This window comes from Podarcis melisellensis (genome assembly GCF_964234715.1).
Source record: "Podarcis melisellensis genome assembly, chromosome: 2".
Classification (NCBI taxonomy): Eukaryota; Metazoa; Chordata; class Lepidosauria; order Squamata; family Lacertidae; genus Podarcis; species Podarcis melisellensis.
This window is the reverse complement of record NC_138529.1, coordinates 8,499,838-8,523,179: the sequence shown is the minus strand read 5'-3', so window position 1 is coordinate 8,523,179 and position 23,342 is coordinate 8,499,838. Positions and strand designations below refer to the sequence as shown.

General features: G+C 44.3%; 1 protein-coding gene and 1 long non-coding RNA gene across 4 annotated transcripts in view; one reads left to right on the top strand and one right to left on the bottom strand.

Moving 5' to 3' along the window:
• SLC4A8 (solute carrier family 4 member 8) overlaps nt 1–17,168 on the top strand; it is a 65,607-nt gene extending 48,439 nt beyond the window's left edge. For 2 of the 3 annotated variants that reach the window (XM_081898536.1, XM_081898537.1), the window contains exons 17-25: nt 1,473–1,586; nt 3,356–3,517; nt 6,142–6,393; nt 7,211–7,279; nt 10,172–10,345; nt 13,105–13,251; nt 15,131–15,246; nt 15,825–15,922; nt 16,883–17,168. In XM_081898536.1, coding sequence (XP_081754662.1) covers nt 1,473–1,586; nt 3,356–3,517; nt 6,142–6,393; nt 7,211–7,279; nt 10,172–10,345; nt 13,105–13,251; nt 15,131–15,246; nt 15,825–15,900 — 1,110 coding nt within the window. In that variant the 3' untranslated portion in view covers nt 15,901–15,922; nt 16,883–17,168. Of the gene's footprint in view, nt 1–1,472; nt 1,587–3,355; nt 3,518–6,141; nt 6,394–7,210; nt 7,280–10,171; nt 10,346–13,104; nt 13,252–15,130; nt 15,247–15,824; nt 16,009–16,882 lie in introns of all 3 variants that reach the window. The other variant, XR_014165104.1, reaches the window with a different exon arrangement.
• Nucleotides 17,169–19,284: 2,116 nt separating this feature from the next.
• LOC309363029 lies at nt 19,285–23,015 on the bottom strand. Its single transcript, XR_014165172.1, has 2 exons — nt 20,372–23,015; nt 19,285–19,479 (listed from the first exon to the last, which is right to left on the bottom strand). It is a non-coding gene; the product is annotated as an uncharacterized lncRNA (long non-coding RNA).
• Between the last annotated feature and the right edge of the window lie 327 nt (nt 23,016–23,342).

Genomic DNA, 23,342 nt, shown 5'->3' with positions numbered 1-23,342 from the left:
TATCGGGTAAATTAAGGCACCTGGCATTTACCATGGGGGGGGGGAAAGGTGGCCCTGTTTGTGGCCAGCATCTGGAGCAATGGCAAAGGAGAGACATTGCTTCTCTCTCTTTCACAATAGCAGAGTACAGAGTTATAGCAGATACAATAAGCAGCAGCAGGTGAGGGTCAGGTATCAGGGAGGGGCAAAGCTAGGGTTGCCATATGACGAAGAGCAAAAAAGAGGACACATTTGCCAACTTCTACTTTTAGCTATGGATCGCTATGGCGACTCTCATTTTACATACCCATAAGACGGTATGTCCTGGAAAAAGGGGACATGTGACAAAGTGGCAGTGAGGTTGACATTCTGCAAACAAGCAGGCAGAGCCAATCCAGTGCTCTTGCTGGTGTGTTTGCACCATGATGACCTTGTCTCCACCTCCCTTCCTCTCCTATTTCCTGGTCAGCAACAGAAATGTGACTGACAGGAGACCAGGTGAACAGAGGCACCTCACCTCACTATGCCATTTGCTACTGAGTGCAGAGACTTTGGGCTGCATGAAGGAACTAATGAACTAAATGAGACATTTTACTGGCTTGGGTTATGTGCTCAGCTTTTACCTGCATTTTGAGTTGTAATCTGGATTCCATTAGACAAAGCGTTTTCTGTGAATGTTACCCCACCTAGGCTGGTATTGTAACCTCCCATCTGCCTTTGCAGTATGTGGCTTGGCCCTTCTGCTTTTAGGGCATTTTTGAGCATCCACCTAGTCTTGCCTTCTGCTAACTTATTTAATTATTTTATTTATGCATTTACACCCCACCTGTCTTCCGAGGTGGCATGCACAATTTTCTGCCTCCTGTGAGATGGGTTAAGATGAGAGAAAGTGATCATCCAGGGAGCTTCATGGCTGAGAGAGCCAGTGTGGTGTAGTGGTTTAGGAGCGGTAGACTCGTAATCTGGTGAACTGGGTTCGATTCCCCGCTCCTCCACATGCAGCTGCTGGGTGACCTTGGGCTAGTCTCACTTCTCTGAAGTCTCTCATCCCCACTCACCTCACAGAGTGTTTGTTGTGGGGGAGGAAGGGAAAGGAGAATGTTAGCCACTTTGAGACTCCTTCGGGTAGTGATAAAGCGGGATATCAAATCCAAACTCCTCCTCCTCCTCCTCCTCCTCCTCCTCCACCACCACCTCTTCTGAGTGGGAATTTGAACCCTTCCTCCAAGGTCTCAGTCTGACCCTCTAACCACTACACCACCATGGCTCTCATACTGCATTGTATTCTGGATTATGTGCATTAATTTGCAAATAGGATAGTGTGCAAACAGTCCTTCATTGCGTTGAAGCGGCTTAACTCACGGCTTTCTGGCCTGCAGTCCTTTTCAGCCCCTGTCTTAGCCATCTGCATACTAATTAACCTGCTAAGTGCTCTGATAACCAACATATATCCTCTTGCTGAGCCCTCTCTTGCTTTTTTTTTTTTGCAATAGGTTCGTTCAACAGTAGGTGATTTTGCTATTTTCATTACCATTGCTATCATGGTTCTAATTGACTACTTAGTTGGAATCCCATCACCAAAGCTACATGTTCCCAGGGTCTTCAAGGTAGGCACCTTTCTTTTGATGATAGATTTGATGTGGCTTCTTAAGTGCAGCTAACTATTTGGTGTGGAAAATAAGGTATGTCTATATGATTGGGGCAGAAGAGGACAGCTTCTCTGAGGTAGAAGTGATATTTCATAGCTAAATGTGCATAGGGGGAACTGAGGTTTGGGAGTTGTCTATACTATTTGCGGGACGCAGGTGGTGCTGTGGGTTAAACCACAGAGCCTAGGACTTGCCAATCAGAAGGTCGGTGGTTCGAATCCCCGCGACGGGGTGAGCTCCCGTTGCTCAGTCCAGCTCCTGCCCACCTAGCAGTTCGAAAGCACGTCAAAGTGCAAGTAGATAAATAGGTACTGCTCCAGCAGGACGGTAAATGGCATTTTCTGTGCGCTGCTCTGGTTCACTAGAAGCGGCTTAGTCATGCTGGCAACATGACATGGAAGCTGTACGGTGGCTCCCTCGACCAATAAAGCAAGATGAGCACCGCAACCCCAGAGTCGGTCACGACTGGACCTAACGGTCAGGGGTCCCTTTACCATTTACCTTAAGAAAAACACCCCAAGGGTGGATTCAGGGGACCATGTTTATTCTTCTCTGCAATTAACGTTTTGCTTTGCGAAACCTAAAGCCCTCTGCTGAACTTGGCATGTGGCTCCACTCCACATTCCCTAAAGTGGTGGTATTCAAATGTCCTCCCTATCACAGTGCTAAGGAACCCCAGCATGGCCAGCTGTGGGATCCCTACATGTTGCAGATGAATCTTGAGCTTATTCTAGAGTACACAGTTCAAGAATCCTCTCCAGGTGCTTGTTATAGGAAAAGATGGCAAATTGGGAAGGTTGGCGGTTCGAATCTCCACGACGGGGTGAGCTCCCGTTGCTTGGTCCCAGCTCCTGCCAATCTAGCAGTTCAAAAGCACGTCAAAGTGCAAGTAGGTACCACTCTGGTGGGAAGGTAAACAGCATTTCTGTGAGCTGCTCTGGTTTTGCCAGAAGCGGCTTAGTCATGCTGGCCACATGACCTGGAAAAACTGTTGATTCCCTCGGCCAGTAAAGTGAGATAAGCACCGCAACCCCAGAGTCATTCGTGACTGGACTTAACTGTCAGGGGTCCAGGATAAAATGCACATTACCCAATTAAGTTGGAACTTCCATAATCTCTGGCTATTGGCCATGCTCCAAGGGGCTGATGGAAGCTGGAACTCAATAGCATGTGGAACGCGATGGATTGAGGAGGAGTGCTGTATTGCATGGGTCATGTTCGTCACTATATTGACATGAGAAGTAGTTACAGTGGTACCTTGGAACTCAAATGTAATCTGTTCCGGAAGACCATTCGACCTCCGAAACGTTCAGGTTCCAAGCCGCAGCTTCTGATTGGTTCTTGCTCTCAGTGGAAGCTGCATCGGATGCTTGAGTTCTGAGGGACATTAAAAAACTGGAGCACTTCCGGGTTTTTGGCTATCAGGAACCGAAACGTTCGGCAATGGATCCGTTCGAGTTCCGAGGTACTACTGTATTTTATAGGGCATAGGCCTATTGCCAGGATATGTGTACCTGATCTGATGAGTGTCTCAAAACTGTGAATCCTTAGGGTCATATCAAAATGTCTGACACCCTAAGCATATGGAGAGCATTTTTAAATTTAGGATGGGGAGCCATAGGCAAGGCTGTTGTGCACCGTGCTGTGACATCCTAGAATTTTCAGGACATCAAGAAGAATAGCAGCTGAGACTGGGTAGTGCACAAACCCTGTGTATTATTCTGCAGCCAACAAGAGACGACCGTGGGTGGCTCATTAGTCCAGTTGGTGACAATCCCGGGTGGACAGTAGCAGCAGCTATCATCCCAGCTCTGCTCTGCACCATACTGATATTTATGGACCAGCAGATCACTGCTGTTATTGTGAACAGGAAGGAACACAAGCTTAAGGTAATGGTATACTTTGCTTGTTGAAGTCTGCAATACTTTTATTTCTATTACTATGGTATGAGATGTATAATTATGCTGCCTGCTAGGACAGCAGCATTGTGATGGCATTAAAAGGCTCAGATGAAAGATACTTAGTCGTGTTCTTTCATTTCTGTGGGTCTGCTCTGAGTAAAACTTAGTTGAATGCCACCCACTGGTTTTAATCAGTGCTTTGGTCCCATTGCAGTTAGTAGCACATTAGACTAATGTAAGCCTCAGTGATTTTAATGGGACTAAAACATTACTACTCCCATCCTTAGCTGGGAGTAAATCTCATTGATCTCAATGGGCCTTGCTTCTGAGTAGGCGTGTTTAGGATTGCAATGTACAACTGGATGTACAACTCTTGCTTGCAGGTACTATATATATATATATATATATATATATATGCTTTCGTAGATTTTCACGGGTACAGGCATGCAGGTTTTGGTGTCCTCGGGTGTCTTCCCGTGTAAAAGTTGGGGTGTCTAGGCGACGTTTCGACAAGGTCTCACTCGTCATCTTCAGGCTGGTGCTTTCGGCTTCTTGTTACTGGAACAGAGCAGGATCTCAGTGTTTGAGTTCCTATAAATACTGTTGAGGGGGTGTGGTGTATAGCCTCCAATGTTCTGGGCAGAGAGGAAGTTCCCAGGCTAGTGTGCCTTTTCTTCTTTTGTTCCTTAATTACTTGAGGGATATCCTGAGTGATTTCTTGAGTGATATCCTGAGTACCACTTAGGTGGGTCATTAGGTGTGGATTAGTTGCTAAAGTCTTTGTGTCTTGACCTCTTGAACTTTGTGAAGAGTTTTTCTGAGAAGATGGCTGTACTGCACTTAGTTGTGCTCTGGCTTGGCTTCGTGTATAGGGGCGAGCTGTGGTTTTGTGGCTTGTGTCAGCCAGATCTGTGTAGGGATTGCAGGGGGGTGCAGCATCCGGAGGTGCCACCATGGTTTGGCTACTGGATGGTGTCTGTAATTTATCTGTGGAGAGGGTCTGGGTTTGGGTCTGGTGTGGTTGATTGGTGATGGCGTTCTGTGTGCCTCTGGATCTGGTGTCAGTTTTTGTGGGGAGGGCTAATTTCCAGATGTCTGGCAAGCGGGATGTGTCGTCACGCTTGTTCATGTTGTGAGGGTGTTTCTCTATCTCGATGGCTTCCATGATTATTCTCTTGTGGTGATGTTCCATGTTAAAGAGCAATTTGGAATCTGCAAAATTAATTTCGTGTCCTGTTTCTTTCATGTGTTGGAAAAGAGAGGAAGTTTTTTCTTCTTTTTTGACGGCATTCTTGTGTTCTGCGATACGTGCATTTATTCGTCTGTTTGTTTGTCCAATGTACGTGGCTGGGCAGACTTTGCAGGGTATTTCATATTTCATCTTCAAGATGACGAGTGAGACCTCGTCGAAACGTCGCCTAGACACCCCAACTTTTACACGGGAAGACACCCGAGGACACCAAAACCTGCATATATATATATATATATATATATTCCTTGTCATCCTAATCTTCAGGTTTGGAGAAGTGAACATCTCATGCTACTACATTTTTGCAATGTAATGAATAAAAACTGTTCTTCCACTCAATCAAACGCCTTCCTGACACTCAGGAACACATAATTCATGCTTGTTTCTGCTGATATTCACTTTCAGCAATTACATTTATTCCTTTTCTCATATTGTGAACTGAAGCTCAACTGCTTCTAAACTCTGGTGGTGATTAATATATTTAGAAAAATTCTGCAAGTGGCCAATATGACCACTTATTTTATTTTAAAAATAAGAGTGAATTTTCATCTTTTCAAGTATTTGAAAAACGGGAATATGTCTGATAAATATTTAAGAATTCTGTGATAAGTATCAGTCTTACAAAAATCTGTTATAAAATTGCTTGGAAACCAGCAGTTTATTGGGTTGTTCCAATAAACAGATAACCTGTCTTACACTTTCTTCCATATCCACTTCTTAACATATCCTCATCTGCACTGCTAATCTTAGGTATATCCAGATCACACAAAATGCCCTCATCAGATCTAGGTTATCTGATGAACATTTATGAAATTCAAAAGGCAAAGTTACAATTTCTTTTTTTGTTTTGTTTTTAATAATCTCTTTCCCTGTTCTAAATTAATCAAGGTGGTAATGTTCCTCTTTTGTTTGTCCACAAACTTACTAGCAAACTTACTTATCAGCTTTATTGCCTTTCTTGAAATAGGTCTGCTTAGTAAATAAGTAGAGATCTCTGCTTTTAAAATAACTTGCAAAACCCAACAGTTTTCTATTGACTTTCCAGAAGATCTCAGGGTATGGCAAATTACATATGGGAGAAAGTGGGCTCTCTAAGAGATTGTGTGTGGTTTTAACTAGTTCAAAGTACTGCCAAAAGTGAAAGAATCTTGCATCTGACAGAGGTTGGATAATCTGCTTCTTACCTACTATCATCTTCCATGGTATGAAGAATTAGGGCCTGACCTTTGCCATCAGGTGTCCTGTGACCTCTCTTGCATTTCAAACATGTGACAAACCTTTCTCTAGAACTTGTTAGTGTTTGACAGCTCTCTGAATATATAAGCTTCTAGCTGCCATCTGCTAATGACTTATATCTCCACAGAAAGGGGGCGGCTACCACTTGGACCTTCTCACGGTGGGCGTCATGATTGGTGTGTGTTCAGTGATGGGGTTGCCTTGGTTTGTTGCTGCCACTGTTCTTTCCATCAGTCATGTGAACAGCCTCAAACTGGAGTCCACTGTGGCAGCTCCTGGAGAGCAACCTAAATTCCTGGGCATACGTGAGCAAAGAGCTACTGGATTGATGATTTTTATACTAATGGGCCTCTCGGTTTTCATCACTAGTGCGTTGCAGGTAAAGGGAACATTCAAGGTTACAATATGACAATAACCCCATTTTTGGGAAAGCGCTGAAATTAGATGGTGTTGGTTTTAATATGAGAAACCAGCTTTGGCAATAGCAATTAACCCTGGATTTCTGTTCCAAAAGTGCACTTATGGTATTTGCAGAAGGTGTTTTGGAGAGATGGGCTCATTAAATGGGGGCTTTATATCCTTCTGCTCCTCAGACTATAGGTACCTAGAGCACAGTTTTTTCTGCATTAACTTGGAGCCAGATAATTCTCTTATACTTAAAATAGCGAAAATATCCTTTCGCTCGGCTCCCATGTGCTACTAAATTGACATGTAGACAATTGCACAGTTAGACCCTAATGTTAGGATTGCGGCCTAAGTCTTTGCTCAGTCTGCATTTCATTGACAAGATAAGGGTTGGAAGAGTTGCCAGGAGATATCACAGAGGCAGGGAGGAGAGGCTAAGAAGGCAGAATTAGGCTTTCTTGGTGGGTCATTTAATATTATTTGCCAATAGAATGACAGCTAGGAACTGTGCTTCAAGAGCTAGATGCATCCTATTAAGTGTGCCCTACAAATAAATATATAACTCATCTGTTTGTAATGCAAAGTTTGCTGCTTATTAGTTATAGTTGTCTCTATTGACTTTTTACAACCAAGCCTTTATGCTTTATGAATTTTGTACTATGCTTTTAAATGCTGTTTTTACTGTTCTTGGATGCTGTTTGGAGTGTTATTTTGGCAGAAGGTATGATGTATAAGTGCTTGAAGTGAATGAATAAATGAATAGTGAAATGATGTGTGTACTCCTTTTCCAGTTTATACCTATGCCTGTCCTCTATGGAGTGTTCCTGTACATGGGTGTTTCTTCCCTGGACGGAATTCAGGTATGCAATTTTACTGACTACAAGGAATTGCCAAAAAGAGGCAGATCAACACAATGTTGTTGTTGTTTAGTCGTTTAGTCGTGTCCGACTCTTCGTGACCCCCTGGACCAGAGCACGCCAGGCACTTCTGTCTTCCACTGCCTCCCACAGTTTGGTCAAACTCATGCTGGTAGCTTCGAGAACACTGTCCAACCATCTCATCCTCTGTTGTCCCCTTCTCCTTGTGCCCTCCATCTTTCCCAACATCAGGGTCTTTTCCAGGGAGTCTTCTCTTCTCATGAGGTGGCCAAAGTATTGGAGCCTCAGCTTCACGATCTGTCCTTCCAGTGAGTACTCAGGGCTGATTTCCTTAAGAATGGAGAGGTTTGATCTTCTTGCAGTCCATGGGACTCTCAAGAGTCTCCTCCAGCACCATAATTCAAAAGCATTAATTCTTCGACGATCAGCCTTCTTTATGGTCCAGCTTTCACTTCCATACATGACTACTGGGAAAACCATAGCTTTTACTATACGGACCTTTATTGGCAAGGTGATGTCTCTACTTTGTCTCAACACAATACACATTAGAAAAAGCAGTCTGGAAATGTTCCACCACCTCTTATAGGAAGAACCTTCCTCTTTCCCCTATTTTTCTTTTCCTCTTTTTTTACCCCCCTCACTTTCACTATTCCATCTTCCACTTCCACCCATCCTTTCCCTTCCTTTCCCTTCACTCCTTCACACTATGTGGTACCCCTACCTTTCTTCCAAGGAACTCGGGCCAGTATATGTGATTCTCCTCTCATTTTATATTCACAATAACCTGGTGAGGTGTATTCTATATCAGGGAGGGAGTTGGAATTATTGTAGGTTAGACTGAGAGATGGTATCTGACCCAAGATAAGCTTCATGGGGACCTAGTCAAACACTCTAGACAGCATAGGCATAGTTATGTCTCATGTTCTTTATCTGGGTGGGAGTTGGTTGTTATACACCTGTGTTGAAGCCTTGAAGTTGGCAAAGGCCCCTGAAGGTTGCAGTGTTCCTCTCTGTGCAGCAGACACAGATTGCCACAGATGTAGAAGGGATCCTTTCTTGAAGGAGCATCTTCACTCCCATTCTTCAGCTCGGACCCTGAGGTCTAGCTCCAAGAGCCTTCTGACTGTTCTCTCATTGCAAGAAGCCAAGTTACAGGGAACCAGGCAGAAGGCCTTCTTGGCGACGGCCCTATGGCATGCCCTTCTGTCAGATGTCAAAGATAAATAATTATGCAACCTTCTGAAGACATCTAAAGGCAGCCCTGTATCAGGACTCTTTTAATGTGTGATGTTTTGTTGTTTATCTATATTCAGTTGGAAGCTCCCCAGAGTGGCTGGGGCAACCAAGACAGGTGGGTGGGGTACAAAAAATATATTATTATTTATTATTAGGCCTCCCCAACTGAAGCAGCTCACAGCATTAATAAGTGCACAACAATAAAACAATACACAGCATCCAGTGTATTGAAAGCACAGCATCCAAAACAGTACTGATACATTTTGTAGTACATATAATAATATTAATTGTGTAAGTCTTAATTACTCCTCTTATCCTTATTTTGCATTTTTTCCCAGATGTATAACATTGTAGTGGGCTTTTGCCCTTTGGAACTAACACAAGGGTGTAGAAATGACTTGAATTTCATTTTTGTTGTCAGTAATCTCAAACCTCTGATGTAACACTGCACAGTCTGTTCTGTCAAAGATTAGGATAGTGGAGTCTGCTTGACTGGGGCGAATGGGGCACTCCCCTCTGCAACCTCAGCCAGCCCCAACCTTCTTGCCTTCTTACTTACAGCCATTCCAGGGGGTAGCATTGTCGGTCAGCTTCATAGTCATAGTGATGCCTTTGCAGGACTCAGCAGAGAGGAGGCTGGGAAAAAATCTAGAATTAGTTTGTTTTGCCTTTCACTGGCTGTGTTGGTTTCTCAGCCTCTCACATTTGCGCCTTTCCAACACTGTGCATAAAAATAAAGGCTGCTTCAAACACAATGTTGATACCGCAAGTTCCAGTGTGTGTGAAAGAGACAAAACATGTTTTTTGGGGAAAAGGTGTCTTGAGTGTATAATTTTTTTTTAAATCTCAAAGTGGTGAACAAACTATTACAAAATATCAAAATAAAACATTACAAATGAAAGTAAATATAAAATACACATTTAAAGAAACATAGTTAGCAAGAAAGCAAATGTTATCTTAAACATATACAAAAAAATTAAAGATTACAGAAAAACTATACATTTACAGCGTCATTAGCAACCAAACAAAATGGCTGAAAAAGAAGCTGCACCCACACTTCTAACTTGCACAGTAACATCTCCAGCCAGCAGTGTTCCTGCTGCTTGCCAGGAGGTAGAGGGGCAGGGGCGAGGTGGTAGTGAGGTTGGCATGGTGCAAACGCACTGAAAGGAGTGCTGGATGGGCTCCACTGGTACATATTCACTGTGCTGACCTCATAAATGCCTCGCCCTTTACCCTGTACTTCTGGGTAAGCAGCAGCAATGCAATGGAGGTCAGGGGAGAGGAAGCCTACCATGCCTTCTACTAATGAATGGGCTGCTGCTCCCTGCCTTTGGCAAAGCGTGGCTTTCTTGCCTTTCAGTGTGACAGAAATCCCTTTTATTTATTAATATGAGATAAGAACTGGAAGACAGGGAATCATTTCCGAATAAAACGGAAAGCGCATTCTAGTGAAGATTAATATCGCTTTCAAGCTACACCCACATGTTAAAGGCGTTTTGCATCTGTGTCTTGTGTGGAAAATGCCCTTAGCTATTTTATGCGGGTTTGTGTAAGGTAGTTCATGAAGTAGGTACTCTATAGTAATTTATGCCTTGTTTCAAATGCTGGATTTATTCTGTTGTATGCTCTTCCTAGTTCTTTGATCGCCTGAAGCTCATTGGAATGCCAACCAAACACCAGCCGGACTTCATCTATCTTCGACACGTTCCATTGCGAAAAGTGCACCTCTTCACTGCCATCCAACTGAGCTGCCTCATTATTCTCTGGGCTATTAAGGCATCTCGTGCTGCTATTGTCTTTCCCATGATGGTAAAAACCTATAACTTAATGCTGAACAGGCCATAATGTTATCACGTGGACCGAGATAGCATCTGTAAAAATTGGCCTGTGTTTTGTGTCTTACTCCTGTTAAAAAGCCCCGTTTATTAATGGGAATTCTGTTCCCCAAATGGCTTTTATATCCTCAGCATATTTCTTTGGTTACACAGTATTTATAAGCCAGTGTACAAAGTGGATAACAGAAGTCAAACCAGAAGGCAGGTTTGTTGTTGTTTAGTCGTTTAGTTGTGTCCGACTCTTCATGACCCCATGGACCAGAGCACACCAGGCCCTCCTGTCTTCCACTGCCTCCCACAGCTTGGTCAGACTCATGCTGGTAGCTTTGACAACATTGTCCAACCATCTCGTCCTCTGTCATCCCCTTCTCCTTGTGCCCTCAATCTTTCCCAACACCAGGGTCTTTTCCAGGAAGTCTTCTCTTCTCATGAGGTGGCCAAAGTATTGGAGCCTCAGCTTCACAATCTGTCCTTCCAGTGAGCGAAGGCAGGTTAGCCATCCACAGTTTAACCCAATTGGAAGGGATGGAAGGTGTCAGTAAAAAGGTAAAGGGACCCCTGACCATTAGGTCCTGTTGTGACTGACTCTGGGGTTGTGGTGCTCATCTCGCTTTATTGGCCGAGGGAGTCAGCGTACAGTTTCTGGGTCATGTGGCCAGCATGACTAGGCTGCCAGGTTGGCAGGAGCAGGGACCGAGGAACAGGAGCTCACCCTGTCGCGGGGATTCGAACCGTCAACCTTCTGATCGGCAAGTCCTAGGCTCTGTGTTTTAAACCCACAGTGCCACCCGCGTCCCTAAGGTGTCAGTAGTACCACCACAAATGTAAACATGGACTCTGATCTAACATCTGTGTGCAGTCCAGTTCAGATAGTTGGCAGTAGTTCCAATTAGCCTTAATTTTTTTTTGGGGGGGGAGCTTCAATTCAGTTCCTCGCTGTCCCCTGTGCTGGCCCAGTACAGTGGTGCCCCACAAGACGAATGCCTCGCAAGATGGAAAACCCGCTAGACGAAAGGGTTTTCCGTTTTGGAGGTGCTTCGCAAAACGAATTTCCTATGGGCTTGCTTCGCAAGACGAAAATGTCTTGAGAGTTCCTGTGGGGTTTTTTTCCTTTCCCCCCCTTTTCCCCAAGCCACTAAGCCGCTTATCAGCTGATCCGCTAAGCCGCTTATCAGCTGATCCGCTAAGCCGCTAAGCCGCTTATCAGCTGATCTGCTAAGCCCGCTAAGCCGCTAATAGCGCTAATCCGCTATGCCGCTAATGGGCTTGCTTCGCAAGACGAAGAGACTCGTGGAACGGATTCTTTTCATCTTGTGAGGCACTACTGTATATTTTGATCCCTGAAGCAGAGCCTAAATGGTTCCCTCCCCACTAGGGCCAACACTTTTGAAAGTTTTGCTGCAACACCAATTCCTGCCTTCATCTATCCTTCATCTGGCCCCATGGTGTTGTCTAAAGCAAGTTGCTTTGCTCTGCTGCATGGTAGAGGCAGCCATGGCTTCCCCTTCATAAAGGTAAAGGTACCCCTGCCGTACGGGCCAGTCGTGTCCGACTCTAGGGTTGTGCGCCCATCTCACTTAAGAGGCCGGGGGCCAGCGCTGTCTGAAGACACTTCCGGGTCACGTGGCTAGCGTGACGAAGCTGCTCTGGCAAGCCAGCACCAGCGCAGCGCACGGAAATGCCGTTTACCTTCCCGCTATAAAGCGGTCCCTATTTATCTACTTGCACTTAGGGGTGCTTTCGAACTGCTAGGTGGGCAGGAGCTGGGACTGAACGACGGGAGCTCACCCCGCCGCGGGGATTCGAACCGCCGACCATGCGATCGGCAGGTCCTAGGCACTGAGGTTTTACCCACAGCGCCACCCTCGTCCCTCACCCCTTCATAATAGCTGACTATTGCTATTGTTTGATTGCCTGAGCTGGGTTACAAACATGCTGGATTTTCATTAACATGTAACCCCCCAAATTTTGGATCCCCTCCAAGCTGATACTAAACTGATGTGTTCCTTTTGTGCTACAGACCCTGTGTTTTGTGCTCCCCACCAGCTGAATAATTGACACAGCAAACCAGGGTTCCAAGTTACAGTGGCGTAGTGTGGGTTGTCAGCACCCGGGGCAAGGCAAGTAATTTGCGCCCCTAACCCATAGATTTTAGTAGGGGCAGAGAGCTGCGAGTGCGAGTGCGCCCCCCCAGATGTTGCACCCAGTGCAGCCGGCCCCCCTGCACCCCCACGCTACGCCACTGCCAAGTTAACACCCCCAAATCCGGCATTGTCTAATCACCTCCAAACTGATGCCAAAGTTTTGTGTTCATTTTGTGCCATTTTTGTCCTGAAAAGCCCATGTTTGGTACCTCCACCCCACTCAAAACTGTGTAGTTAATAGACTGAGAGCCAGAGGTATTCCCCCAAACAAAATGGCACAAAAAGGACACAAAACTTCAGCATTACTTTGGAGGGATTTGGGGATTACACATTAATGAAGTTCTCATGCTCTCCTGTTGGCCTCCTTGCCACAAACAAAACTCTGCAGCAAGAATGGCAATCTTTGCATAACATTTGATCATCGAAGAGGAGAGTAAAGAAAATTGTGTCTTTCTCCCCCTGTCTGGTACCCTTTATCCCCTTTGTCTTCATCTGTGTATTGTTCCAGCTGGTGAATCCTCTCTTTAAGAGTGTGAGTGCTCTTTATCTTTTCCCACCTTCCCATTTCTCTTCTCCTTACTACAACAAGGTTTTGGCATTGGTCTTTGTACGGAAGCTCATGGATGTCTGCTTTTCAAAGCGGGAACTCAGTTGGCTTGATGACCTTATGCCAGAGAGCAAGAAGAAAAGATTGGACGATGCACAGATTGTGGCAGAGCAAGCAGAGCAAGGAGAGGTAAGCAGGTTTATTCATTGCATGTATGTGTCCACCCTTCAGAACCTGATTATGCTGTAGCAAAGTTAGGTAAAGGGTCCCCTGACCATTAGGTCCAGTTGTGTCCGACTCTGGGGTTGCGGTGCTCATGTCGCTTTATTGGACGAGGGAGCCGGCATACAGCTTCTGGGTCATGTGGCCAGCATGACTAAGCCGCTTCTGGAGAACCAGAGAAGCACGGAAATGCCGTTTACCTTCCCGCCGGAGCGGTACCTATTGATCTACTTGCACTTTAACGTGCTTTCGAACTGCTAGGTTGGCAGGAGCAGGGACCAAGCAACGGGAGCTCACCCCGTCGTGGGGATTCAAACCACTGACCTTCTGATCGGCAAGTCCTAGGCTCTGTGGTTTAACCCACAGCGCCACCCGCGTCCCTGTAGCAAAGTTAGGCACCAGCTATAAGATCCTCTTGTACTTTCTTTTAATCAAGGGCGAGCACAGACATGTTACTCTTGAGATACCCATCTCATCACTCAAGCCCTTTTTGATCTTTCCTGTGCTATCACCATCTAGTTTCCCCCAACTTTCTCTTATTGATCAGTTGCCAGACCCTTACCATTTTCCACCCTAGATTCATACAGCGGTGGATAAAGCCGCTTGGGCACCCGGGGCAGCACGCCCAAGGGCGGGGCGAGCCGCCCATATAGGCGAGCCGAGGGCGGGACAAGCCTCCCATAGGGGCAGGGTGCACCATGGGGCCTCTGGAATCTGCCTGCCTCCTCCCACTCAGCCACCCTACAGCTGGGGGGGGGGAGGCAGCAGGCGGACCGTTTGGGCAGTGCAAAGCCTGTGTGTACCCAAACCACCATGTCTCTCCCAGAAGAGATACGTGGCTTGGGTGGGCTGCAGACCCCACAGTGAGTGCCGCCCGGCATGTCACCAACTGTCCATCATCTCCATCTGCATGGAATTCTTATCAAAATACTGTAAGAGAGAATATTAAAGAAAGGAATAAAGGAATAAAGAGAAAGGAAATGAGAAAGAAATAGATAAAAGGTCAAATGACTTCCAGCTAGCCATCCCTCAGTTGTATATACAGTCATACCTTGGTTCCCCAATGCTTTGGGAGTCGAACGTTTTGGCTCCTGAATGCCGCAAACCCGGAAGTGAGTGTTCCAGTTTGCAAATGTTCTTTGGAAGCCAAATATCTGACTCAGCTTCTGCGGCTTCCAATTGAGTGCAAGATGCTCCTGCAGCCAATAGGAAGCCACGCCTTGGTTGTTGAACATTTTAAGAAGTCAAACGGACTTCCGGAACGGATTCCGTTCGACAACCAAGGTACGACTGTACAATAATTCTTCAAAGTGGTCAAATGTTCAATCTAAATTAATATCCAACTGTTCTGCCCTCTACTAGGCAATGTTTTTCCAATCTTCAGGAACTTTGTTCTGAGTCACTTTTTAAGCCGTCCCAGATCCATCCTACTGACTCTCAGCTTGGCCAGGACCATGACAGTCAGTGCCTCATAGTTCCAGTTACAGTGCAAGGACTTTAAATGGGAGATGATCCAGCTGTGTACTGTAGCATTAGTAATTGTCCTTGAATTGTGGCCCGCACCCACTGTACCCCCTTCCTCCACCCCTGGATCCATATAATTTATGCACACAGGCTTTCTTTGCACAATAAGGAACCTTGCAAAAAGTGGGGTCCCTGTGTACACACACACACACAAAACACACACTCACTTTATATATTTGTATTCTGTGTTCACATGTTCAGAGGAATGCATAGAGACTAAGGCTTTGTTCACATTCCTGTTCACTGTGCGTTGTTATAAAATGTTACTGTTTGATGTGTTGTTTTTCAAATCAGCCTTACACCAGTTTTATGTGTCAAACAGGAGTCTGAAAGGATGAAAGAATCTTCAGAAGAAACTGTAGTTCAAACGCCAAATTTTCTTACTGTACCAGGAGCTGGAACTCCACCACCAAAAATTCCCCAAAAAAATACCAACAGGTAAAAACACAAAACGGGTAAAAACACAAATTTGTGAAGTCAAAAAGAAAATATTAGCCTTTGGGAAGGTCATGAAATCAATACAAAAAGGGCATTCAATGGCACCAAATGAGTGATCAATGCTTGCTATAATTTTGGTGAATTCCAGATATCCAGAAATTGCATGTTTCCTCTTTTATTTTTATTTTTGAATATCTCTTATTTTGTGTTCTAGTGGCCTTTTACAATAGCAGGGATAGAAATTCAACTTGACAATGCTGTGTTAATTAACATCTGTAGTGGGCAAGGAGACCATTGTCTCTATTCAGTCACAAATAAACAGAGCTGAACTTCTTGGTGAATTGCAATTCAGCAGTTTCACACTGGAGCTTCCCTTTGAAACTGAGTTCTTCAAGAATCACCACTTTTAGGATCAGTGGCAGAGAGTCTACCAGGACACTCTGCAACTGATCTAAAGATGGCCATACTTGTTAGTCTTTCAGGTACTACAAAAATCTTATGTTGACTTTCCATTATTTTGCAGTGCTTTTAATTTCACTGTCCTAGGAGTTAATCTCTAACTAAAATGCTTATTGCAGGCCTGATCCTTTAGAAATCAACATCACTGACGAAATGGCTAAAACAATTTTGTGGAAGAACATCGTGAATCAATAAATGCTCTAAATCAAGAGTAGAGGTATGGAGATTTCACTGTACAGTGACCCTGGACCTGTACTTACCCATGCAATCTTCAAGCCAGCCAGCTAGAGTGGTTAATTTAAGGTACTGGTGAGAGCAGAGCATTAAACAATTTCACCCACACCCACATTCCACATTCACTAAGGTGGACAGAACATAGCAGAGTGTGCATGCAGACACAAAACATTATGCCGTCTGGACTGTGGAAAGTCTATTGCAATGCTACACTTCGATTACAACAGTGGAGCAATCATTAGGTAGTGCTAGGAGCTCCCTGTCTGGTAGCACATCTAATCTATTTTGCACTTACAACAGTGGAGCAATCATTAGGTAGTGCTAGGAGCTCCCTGTCTGGTAGCACATCTAATCTATTTTGCACTGTACTTATGTGTGCAAAGGATCCAAGCATTTGACAGTCACTGATAGCCAAACTGACACTGTTTCTCATGCTCTCGGACTTAGAGTCATAGATTCATAGAGCTGGAAGGGACCATGAGGATCATCTAGTCCAAGGTTTCCAAACTTGTATCTCCAGCTGTTTTGGGATTACAGTTCTCATCATCCCTGACCACTGGTCCTGTTAGCTACCCTCTGGCCTTCTGGCTTAAGCCAGGTAAACAAGGCTTTGGGAAGGAGGCATAAGGCTCTGGCAAGGTTCTAGAGCCCTCCCTCTTCCTTCCCAAAGCCTGGTAAACACTTGCCTGGCTTTGGGAAGAAGACAGGAAGATTCTAGAACCCTGTAAGAGCCCTCATGCCTCCTCCTTCAAGCCAGGCAAGTGCTTACTGGGCTTTGAGAATGCCCCCTCCTTGGTTGTGCACCCAGTGCCCCTGCGCCTCTTGTGTTACCCTAAATCATCTTTGATAGAAGAAGATGGAACTTGGAGAAGAAACCACATTGATTCCTACCTTCAGAATGTCCAGAATTAATATCGCTCTAATAGCATGTTTTGGTTCACAGCTTTGCCATTCATGCCCCTCTGCTTTGGATGAGGAGCAGCAGCACATGAAGATGACTCAGGGAAGAGCCGAGACATGCAGGCAAGGAAGAAAAATGCTTTTGCAATGGAAAAGGGTGAAAGCAAACAAACTGCCCCAGTACTTCCTTCACACAAGTAACTGGGTTCATATTAAAAAGCCATTCAGAAGTGTTTTGAATATCCTTTAGTGTGCTTCAGTGGGCATCCTAATTATCTTCAGACCAGCAAATCAAGACGCACATGAAACAATGAAAATTCAGTGTTAAAGCCTGTGTGTGTGTGTGTGTGTGTGTGTGTGTGTACATTTGCCGTGTTGCAGTTTCTTAGCTATAGAGAGACTGCTGTCTCTGCATACTTAAAGTCTCCCTCTTCAGTGTTTGGTTTTTTTAACTGTTTAAACTTTGAATGTACAACACCACCACTATGTTTGGATTTTCTTTTTTATTCTTTGTATTTAGTTATTCTTTGCAGAAATAGTTCAATTAGGGTTTGCCTGAGTTTCCACACTGAATCACAGAAGCAACTGATAAGAGATAACTTACAAGAAAATGTGGGGCGGGGAATAGCCTTCTGAAATGCTCATTTTAGAAAAAATTAAGTCACATTATTTTAATTCCTTTTTTTTGTTTTTTTTTAAGCTTCTTTATGATGAAACCCTAATTCATCAGAACATTTACATGTTTCAGTCACAATATAGACATGGGCCAAACATATCTGTGTTGATTTGTCTCTGTGTGTGATCTTCATGGTCTAGGTAAAAGCAACCAAGCCATTGACCATAGCAATGTAAATGAGCTAGCAGGCTAGAGAAGGGCAATTGTGTCAACAGCTATTGATGTCACAATCGGCACTCTCTTGACAAATCCCTGCAGCCCAATGTATTATGAAAGCAAAAGTGGACTGATATGGGGAGAGCAGCAGTTGAGCCCAGAAATGTGATCAGAAATGTTGAGTTCAAAGGTTGAGAACAACAGACATCAAAAGTTGCCTTTGAGATGATTGGGCCAGGAGTCTCAGTGCCTCAGTGCATGGAAACTTTGTTCATGATATTCTTCTGCCCCTTTCAAATTAATAACATCAGAGCTAATTGATCTGCTAGACAGAAATTTGGTTCTTGATTATTCTGTTTTCTATTATCGTTTGAGATCATTGGGGTTCTCAAGCATGGTTCCTGTGTGCCTTTTCAGGTCAAGAAATGAACCTCCCCAAGTGTTAATTAGCCAAGAAATGATGACTAGGGCTCCTGCAATTGCCCCAAGTGATGCTTGGCCATTTGAATTGATGCCATGATTTCAGGTGCCCCAAGGGCAGGTTTCATGGAAGCCAACCAACCAGTTTGCTCCATTGGGGCCCTGTGCATTATACGCTACTGCAACTGGGAGGGAGACATAACTGTATTACAGAGCAGGGACCCACTCTGCTTCCTCGCCCATCCAATCTGGTGCTTTGACTATGTGGCAGGGGGGCTGATGGTAGCATAAGTAGTTTATGCTTCCAAAGCTGCTGGCACCTCAAAAGAATAGGTTGCATAGCATTTTGACCATCCTGGGCCCCTCAAAATTCAGAGAAGTTAAAAAATTGAAGCAGACAAAAAAGAGATGAACGTGACCTGCTGACTTTTCAGAACAAATCAATAATATCTGTCCTGACCTCTGCTGCCTTTTTGTACCCAAGAGCCAGATTGTGTGCATGTGTTGATTTCCTCATAAAGCAGAGGGAAACCTTTGAGGGACAAGGCAGGGATGATAGGCCAGGTGAGTAGGTCAGAGTTCTCCAACCTAGACAGAACACTGTTGTCTTTTCTCAAGTTCTTCCTGTAGGTTTGTCTGTACCAAGTTCATTGATATTTTCAGAAGTTGGGCATGTGTTTATTGAGGACACATTGTGAAAGAGGGTACTAAGATGGGAACAACAATACCACATGCTTAAAACTCATTTAAAGCTATTCCTCCACAGTAGAAAACCCTGGAACAGAAGTTCTGTGATGGAAACTCTTAGCCGCGATTCTTGCTCCCAATATTTTTTGGGAGGAAGCGATGGCAGTTTATTCTGCAACCCTTTAGCAGTTTCATTCCACCTAGATCTAAGTGCAATTTAGATCTGTTACCCTTCCATGAAACTTAAGCCAAACTACATTGCTCATTTCTCTGATTCTCTCCTTATCAATATTCCTTCATCTCTTGGCTATGTGAAGAAAACCAGCATGGTGGAAAGAGTTGCGAGTGGTTTATTTTCCTTGTAAACGTTTGCCTCAAGAGTGGGAAACCCAGCTGGATGGGCGGGGTACAAATATTAAAATTATTATTATCAAGACCCAGAATGAAGACGTGAGACTCAAGAACGGGACTGAAAAGAAGAGCACAACTTTTATTGATAGACAACATGATCGGCAATGAGCAAAAGTCCTCTCTCCTTAACCCCCTTTCAGAGTATGAGTTCTTGGTGATAAGGTGAGAGCCAGGAGGTACTGCTTCCCGCAGTCTGCTTCCTTTGAGTGACAGTACCCTAGCTCAGATTCTTGTGCCACATTGCTGGCCCCTTTTATGGCACACAGAGGCAAGCAAGGGAGGAGCAAGCACTTACAGGTGAAACTCCGAAAATTAGAATATTGTGGAAAAGTTAATTTATTTCAGTAATTCAACTTAAAAGGTGAAACTAATATATGAGACAGACTCATGACACGCAAAGCAAGATATGTCAAGCCTTTATTTGTTATAATTGTGATATTATAGTGTACAGCTGATGAAAATATTAAATGGAATATTAAATGAAATCAGCAAAACAAAGACTGCAAATAGAGCGATATTGGACCTCTGAGAAGTAGAAGCATGCATATGTACTCAGTACTTGGTTTGGGCCCCTTTTGCATCAATTACTGCCTCAATGCGGTGTGGCATGGATGCTATCAGCCTGTGGCACTGCTGAGGTGTTATGGAAGACCAGGATGCTTCAATAGCAGCCTTCAGCTCTTTTGCATTGCTCGGTCTCATGTCTCTCATCTTTCTCTTGGCAATGGCCCATAGATTTTCTATGGAGTTCAGGTCAGGTGAGTTTGCTGGCCAATCAAGCATAGTAATCCCATGGGCATTGAACCAGGTTTTGGTACTTTGGGCAGTGTGGGCAGGTGCCAAAGTCCTGCTGGAAAATGAAGTCAGCATCCCCATAAAGCTTGTCTGTGGAAGGAAGCATGAAGTGCTCCAAAATCTCCTGGTAGACGGCTGCATTGACCCTGGACTTAATGAAGCACAGTGGACCAACACCAACTGGTGACATGGCTCCCCAAATCTCTTTTCTGATGAGAGCAGTTTTTGCATCTCATTTGGAAACCAAGGACCCAGAGTCTGGAGGAAGAATGGGGAGGCACACAATGTCAGATGCTTGAAGTCCAGTGTGAAGTTTCCACAGTCTGTGTTGATTTGGGGAGCCATGTCATGAACTTTTCCATGATATTCTAATTTTCTGATTTTCACCTGTACATACATACTTAAATCCCACTCCACACTATTGACTGCCATCCTTGTCAGCTGATCTGGCTCTGCATTGCAGTCTTGTGTTCCAAGGGTGTGAGCAAAGCCATGTCATTCACAAGCACACAAGGAGCTGTGGAGGGGTAGTCAAAGTGGTGGTTTTGCCCTTTTCAATTGGCTGTAATTGTAGGGATTCCATGCTTTAAGTAAGCAGCTTTTAAGACTGGCAGGAGATCAAATGCACACATTTCATATCTGGACTTAATTCCGTATGCTGAGAGTGGTTTATGAGATTATACAACTTGAATAGAGGCGTATATTTCATGTGGGAAAGGGGGCAAGAGGTCTGCTACACCAGTTGTCCAGTTGTCCTTGGGAACAGAGAGCATTAAATGCCCTGCAGGAATGGGCATGCTGAATTGGTCAAGGTAAACCTACCAATTCTTACCTGGGGGCTAGGTTTGGGAGACAGGATGCAAATCATTTGCAAGTCACTCTGAACCTTGGGGTGATTTTTTTTCCTGACGCAAAATTGAGATTGTTTTAAGATACTTCATTGGTGAGAACATTTAGCATTAGGATTTGCTCATTAGGATTTCAAAAATTTTGTCCCCTGCCCAGGTAGCATTAGTGAGTAGAGCTAAGGCAAGTGGTAGCGAGATGATACCTGCCAGGTAAGGGGTTGAGCCAAAGCAGAGTTTGGTGAATTAGGAACATAAGTGTGATGGGATTTAGCTGGTCAGGGTAAAGCAGAGGCAGAAAATAGTGTGTAGCAGAATTAGGTTTCTCCTTTGTCACCGATGAAATATTGTTTTGGGCCACTGTTGCATTCCCATTTGCTTGGCCATTTCATTGAAGTCAGAGGAACTGCCAATAATTGTTAGGTTTAAGGTATAGGTGTCAGCGGCTTGAACTTAACTGGATTGCAGGTCAAATAATGGATGGAGCTATACCTACCAAGCACCACTTTATTGAAACACAGTTTTGAATTTCCTTTCTGACTTGAATTTCAAAATTTCCACCACTTGACCTGCCATGAAAGTTAAGCCGAGAAAAACCAGAGTATCTGCATTAATATTTGCATTCATTCTATTCATGGTTTTCCTTGTATGCCAAGAGACAAAACACTTAAAGTGACAATTTCCATTTTCATGCCATGAATAATCAGTAGCTTTCCTTTCAATTCTACCCTAAGCATCTCCTGCTTGTCTCTGCAAAAGGGCCTTGTAATATTTGCTTGGCAATCTTGATAGGAGGCCAAGATATGTAGCTTCTTTTGACTCTAGGGGCATCTATGGCTAAACAAAGGAAAGCAGCATGAACTTTGAGGTACCCCTACACTATCTGTAGGCCAAATCATAGAGTGCTGGATGCGCACCGAGTAGAAAGTGACAGAAACAACCTCATTTGGTCTAATGTAGAAAGGTGTTGCTGCATGATGGATCTGTGGAGCTATCGGGAGCCATAGTTCAGAGTGGTTGGGGTTATTCTGGACTAAAGAAAAGTGTGTGTGTGGGGAGGGGACCTGGACTTGAAGCAGGTCCCAGCTCCAAGAAGTGAAGACTTTTAACTAAGAGCGGTTGTCTATGGGAATTTAGGAAGGCAAGGAGAAAAACACGAAGCATAGCTGGGCGTGGCCTGGTGATTCTGCTTGCAAAAATTGAAATGTATAGGGTGGTATGCAACTAAATTTTACTCAGAGCAGAGTCACTGAAATTCATGAACGTTACTAAGCTAGGTCCATTAATTTCAATGGGTGAGTAAAACTTTCTTGAATGCCACCCGTTCAATTAAGTGGCCCTGCCAGTGGAGGCTCAAGCAAGGACTTCTACTAGGATAATGCGGTTCAGAGAATTGCCAGAACAGCTCATGGGGGAGGACAAGGCTGGTTGTTCCATTGGGCAAGTAGATGGAGTTATCTGCTTAGTGCTACATTGAACTTCTCCTATAGCTTCCTAGCTCAAGGGTTGGGGAATTTGTCAAGATTTACATGAGTCTTAGAACATGAACTTTTGCAACCTGAGGCAGAATCGTGAAGAGCTCCCTCCCTCCCTCCCTCCCTCCCTCCCTCCCTTCCTTCCTTCCGGTGTGTGGATTTGGAGGGTAGTCAGCTGGCTAGGATTATTTGGTAGGGAAGAATCTTTGAGCACACAGCTGTTCCTTCCTAAGAGAGACCACGACCCAGTTAGGCCAACCTAAGCCTTTATCCCGAGCAAAGCAGGAATTTTGACTTCATCCCAGTATTGATGGGAAGGAGGGAAATGGCTCATAGCTGACAGGGATTAGATGACAAATATTGCGGGGTGGGGCATAAGCTTGACTCCAGGTTCCACAGTATCTCCCAACAAGCTTGTTGTCTGAAAGGCTTTAGATAACAGAATCTGTGTTAAGTTCTTAAGGCAGGGTCTGTCTTCTTTGAAAATCGCAAACCCACATGAAGTGCTTCATAATCCTTACTGAAGAAGGAGGGGAATCAAATAAAGAAAAGGTGCTGGCACATTTTTTCTAGCGTATTTCCTTCCTCCTATAATCGCTACATGTAGAAATAGAGAGATTATTTTCTTTTTAGAAATAAAAAAAATATTTATTTTGTTGTAAGAGATGTAATTTCAAAAATAAACACTCCATGTTGTAAATAAAATACGAAAATTGGAAGATTGGCTCTGGCTACTTGTTTTGTGCACGACAAAAAGGTTTTTTTTGCTAAATTCACGTAAGAAACAAGTATTATGGACATGCACAGTTAGATGGCCAGAATATAAATAAATAAATCGTCGTTTTTTATTTACCGTATATATTCGAGTATAAGCTGACTTTTTCAGCACATTTTTATGCTGAAAAAGCCCCTCTCAGCTTATACTCAAGTGAGGGTGCTTTCGGGCTGCTCCTTCCTCCTCCTCTGCTTTTGCTGCTGCTGTTGGCGGTGGCGGAGGAGGAATGAGCAGCCCAAAAGCAGCCCTTTCTTCCTCCAATG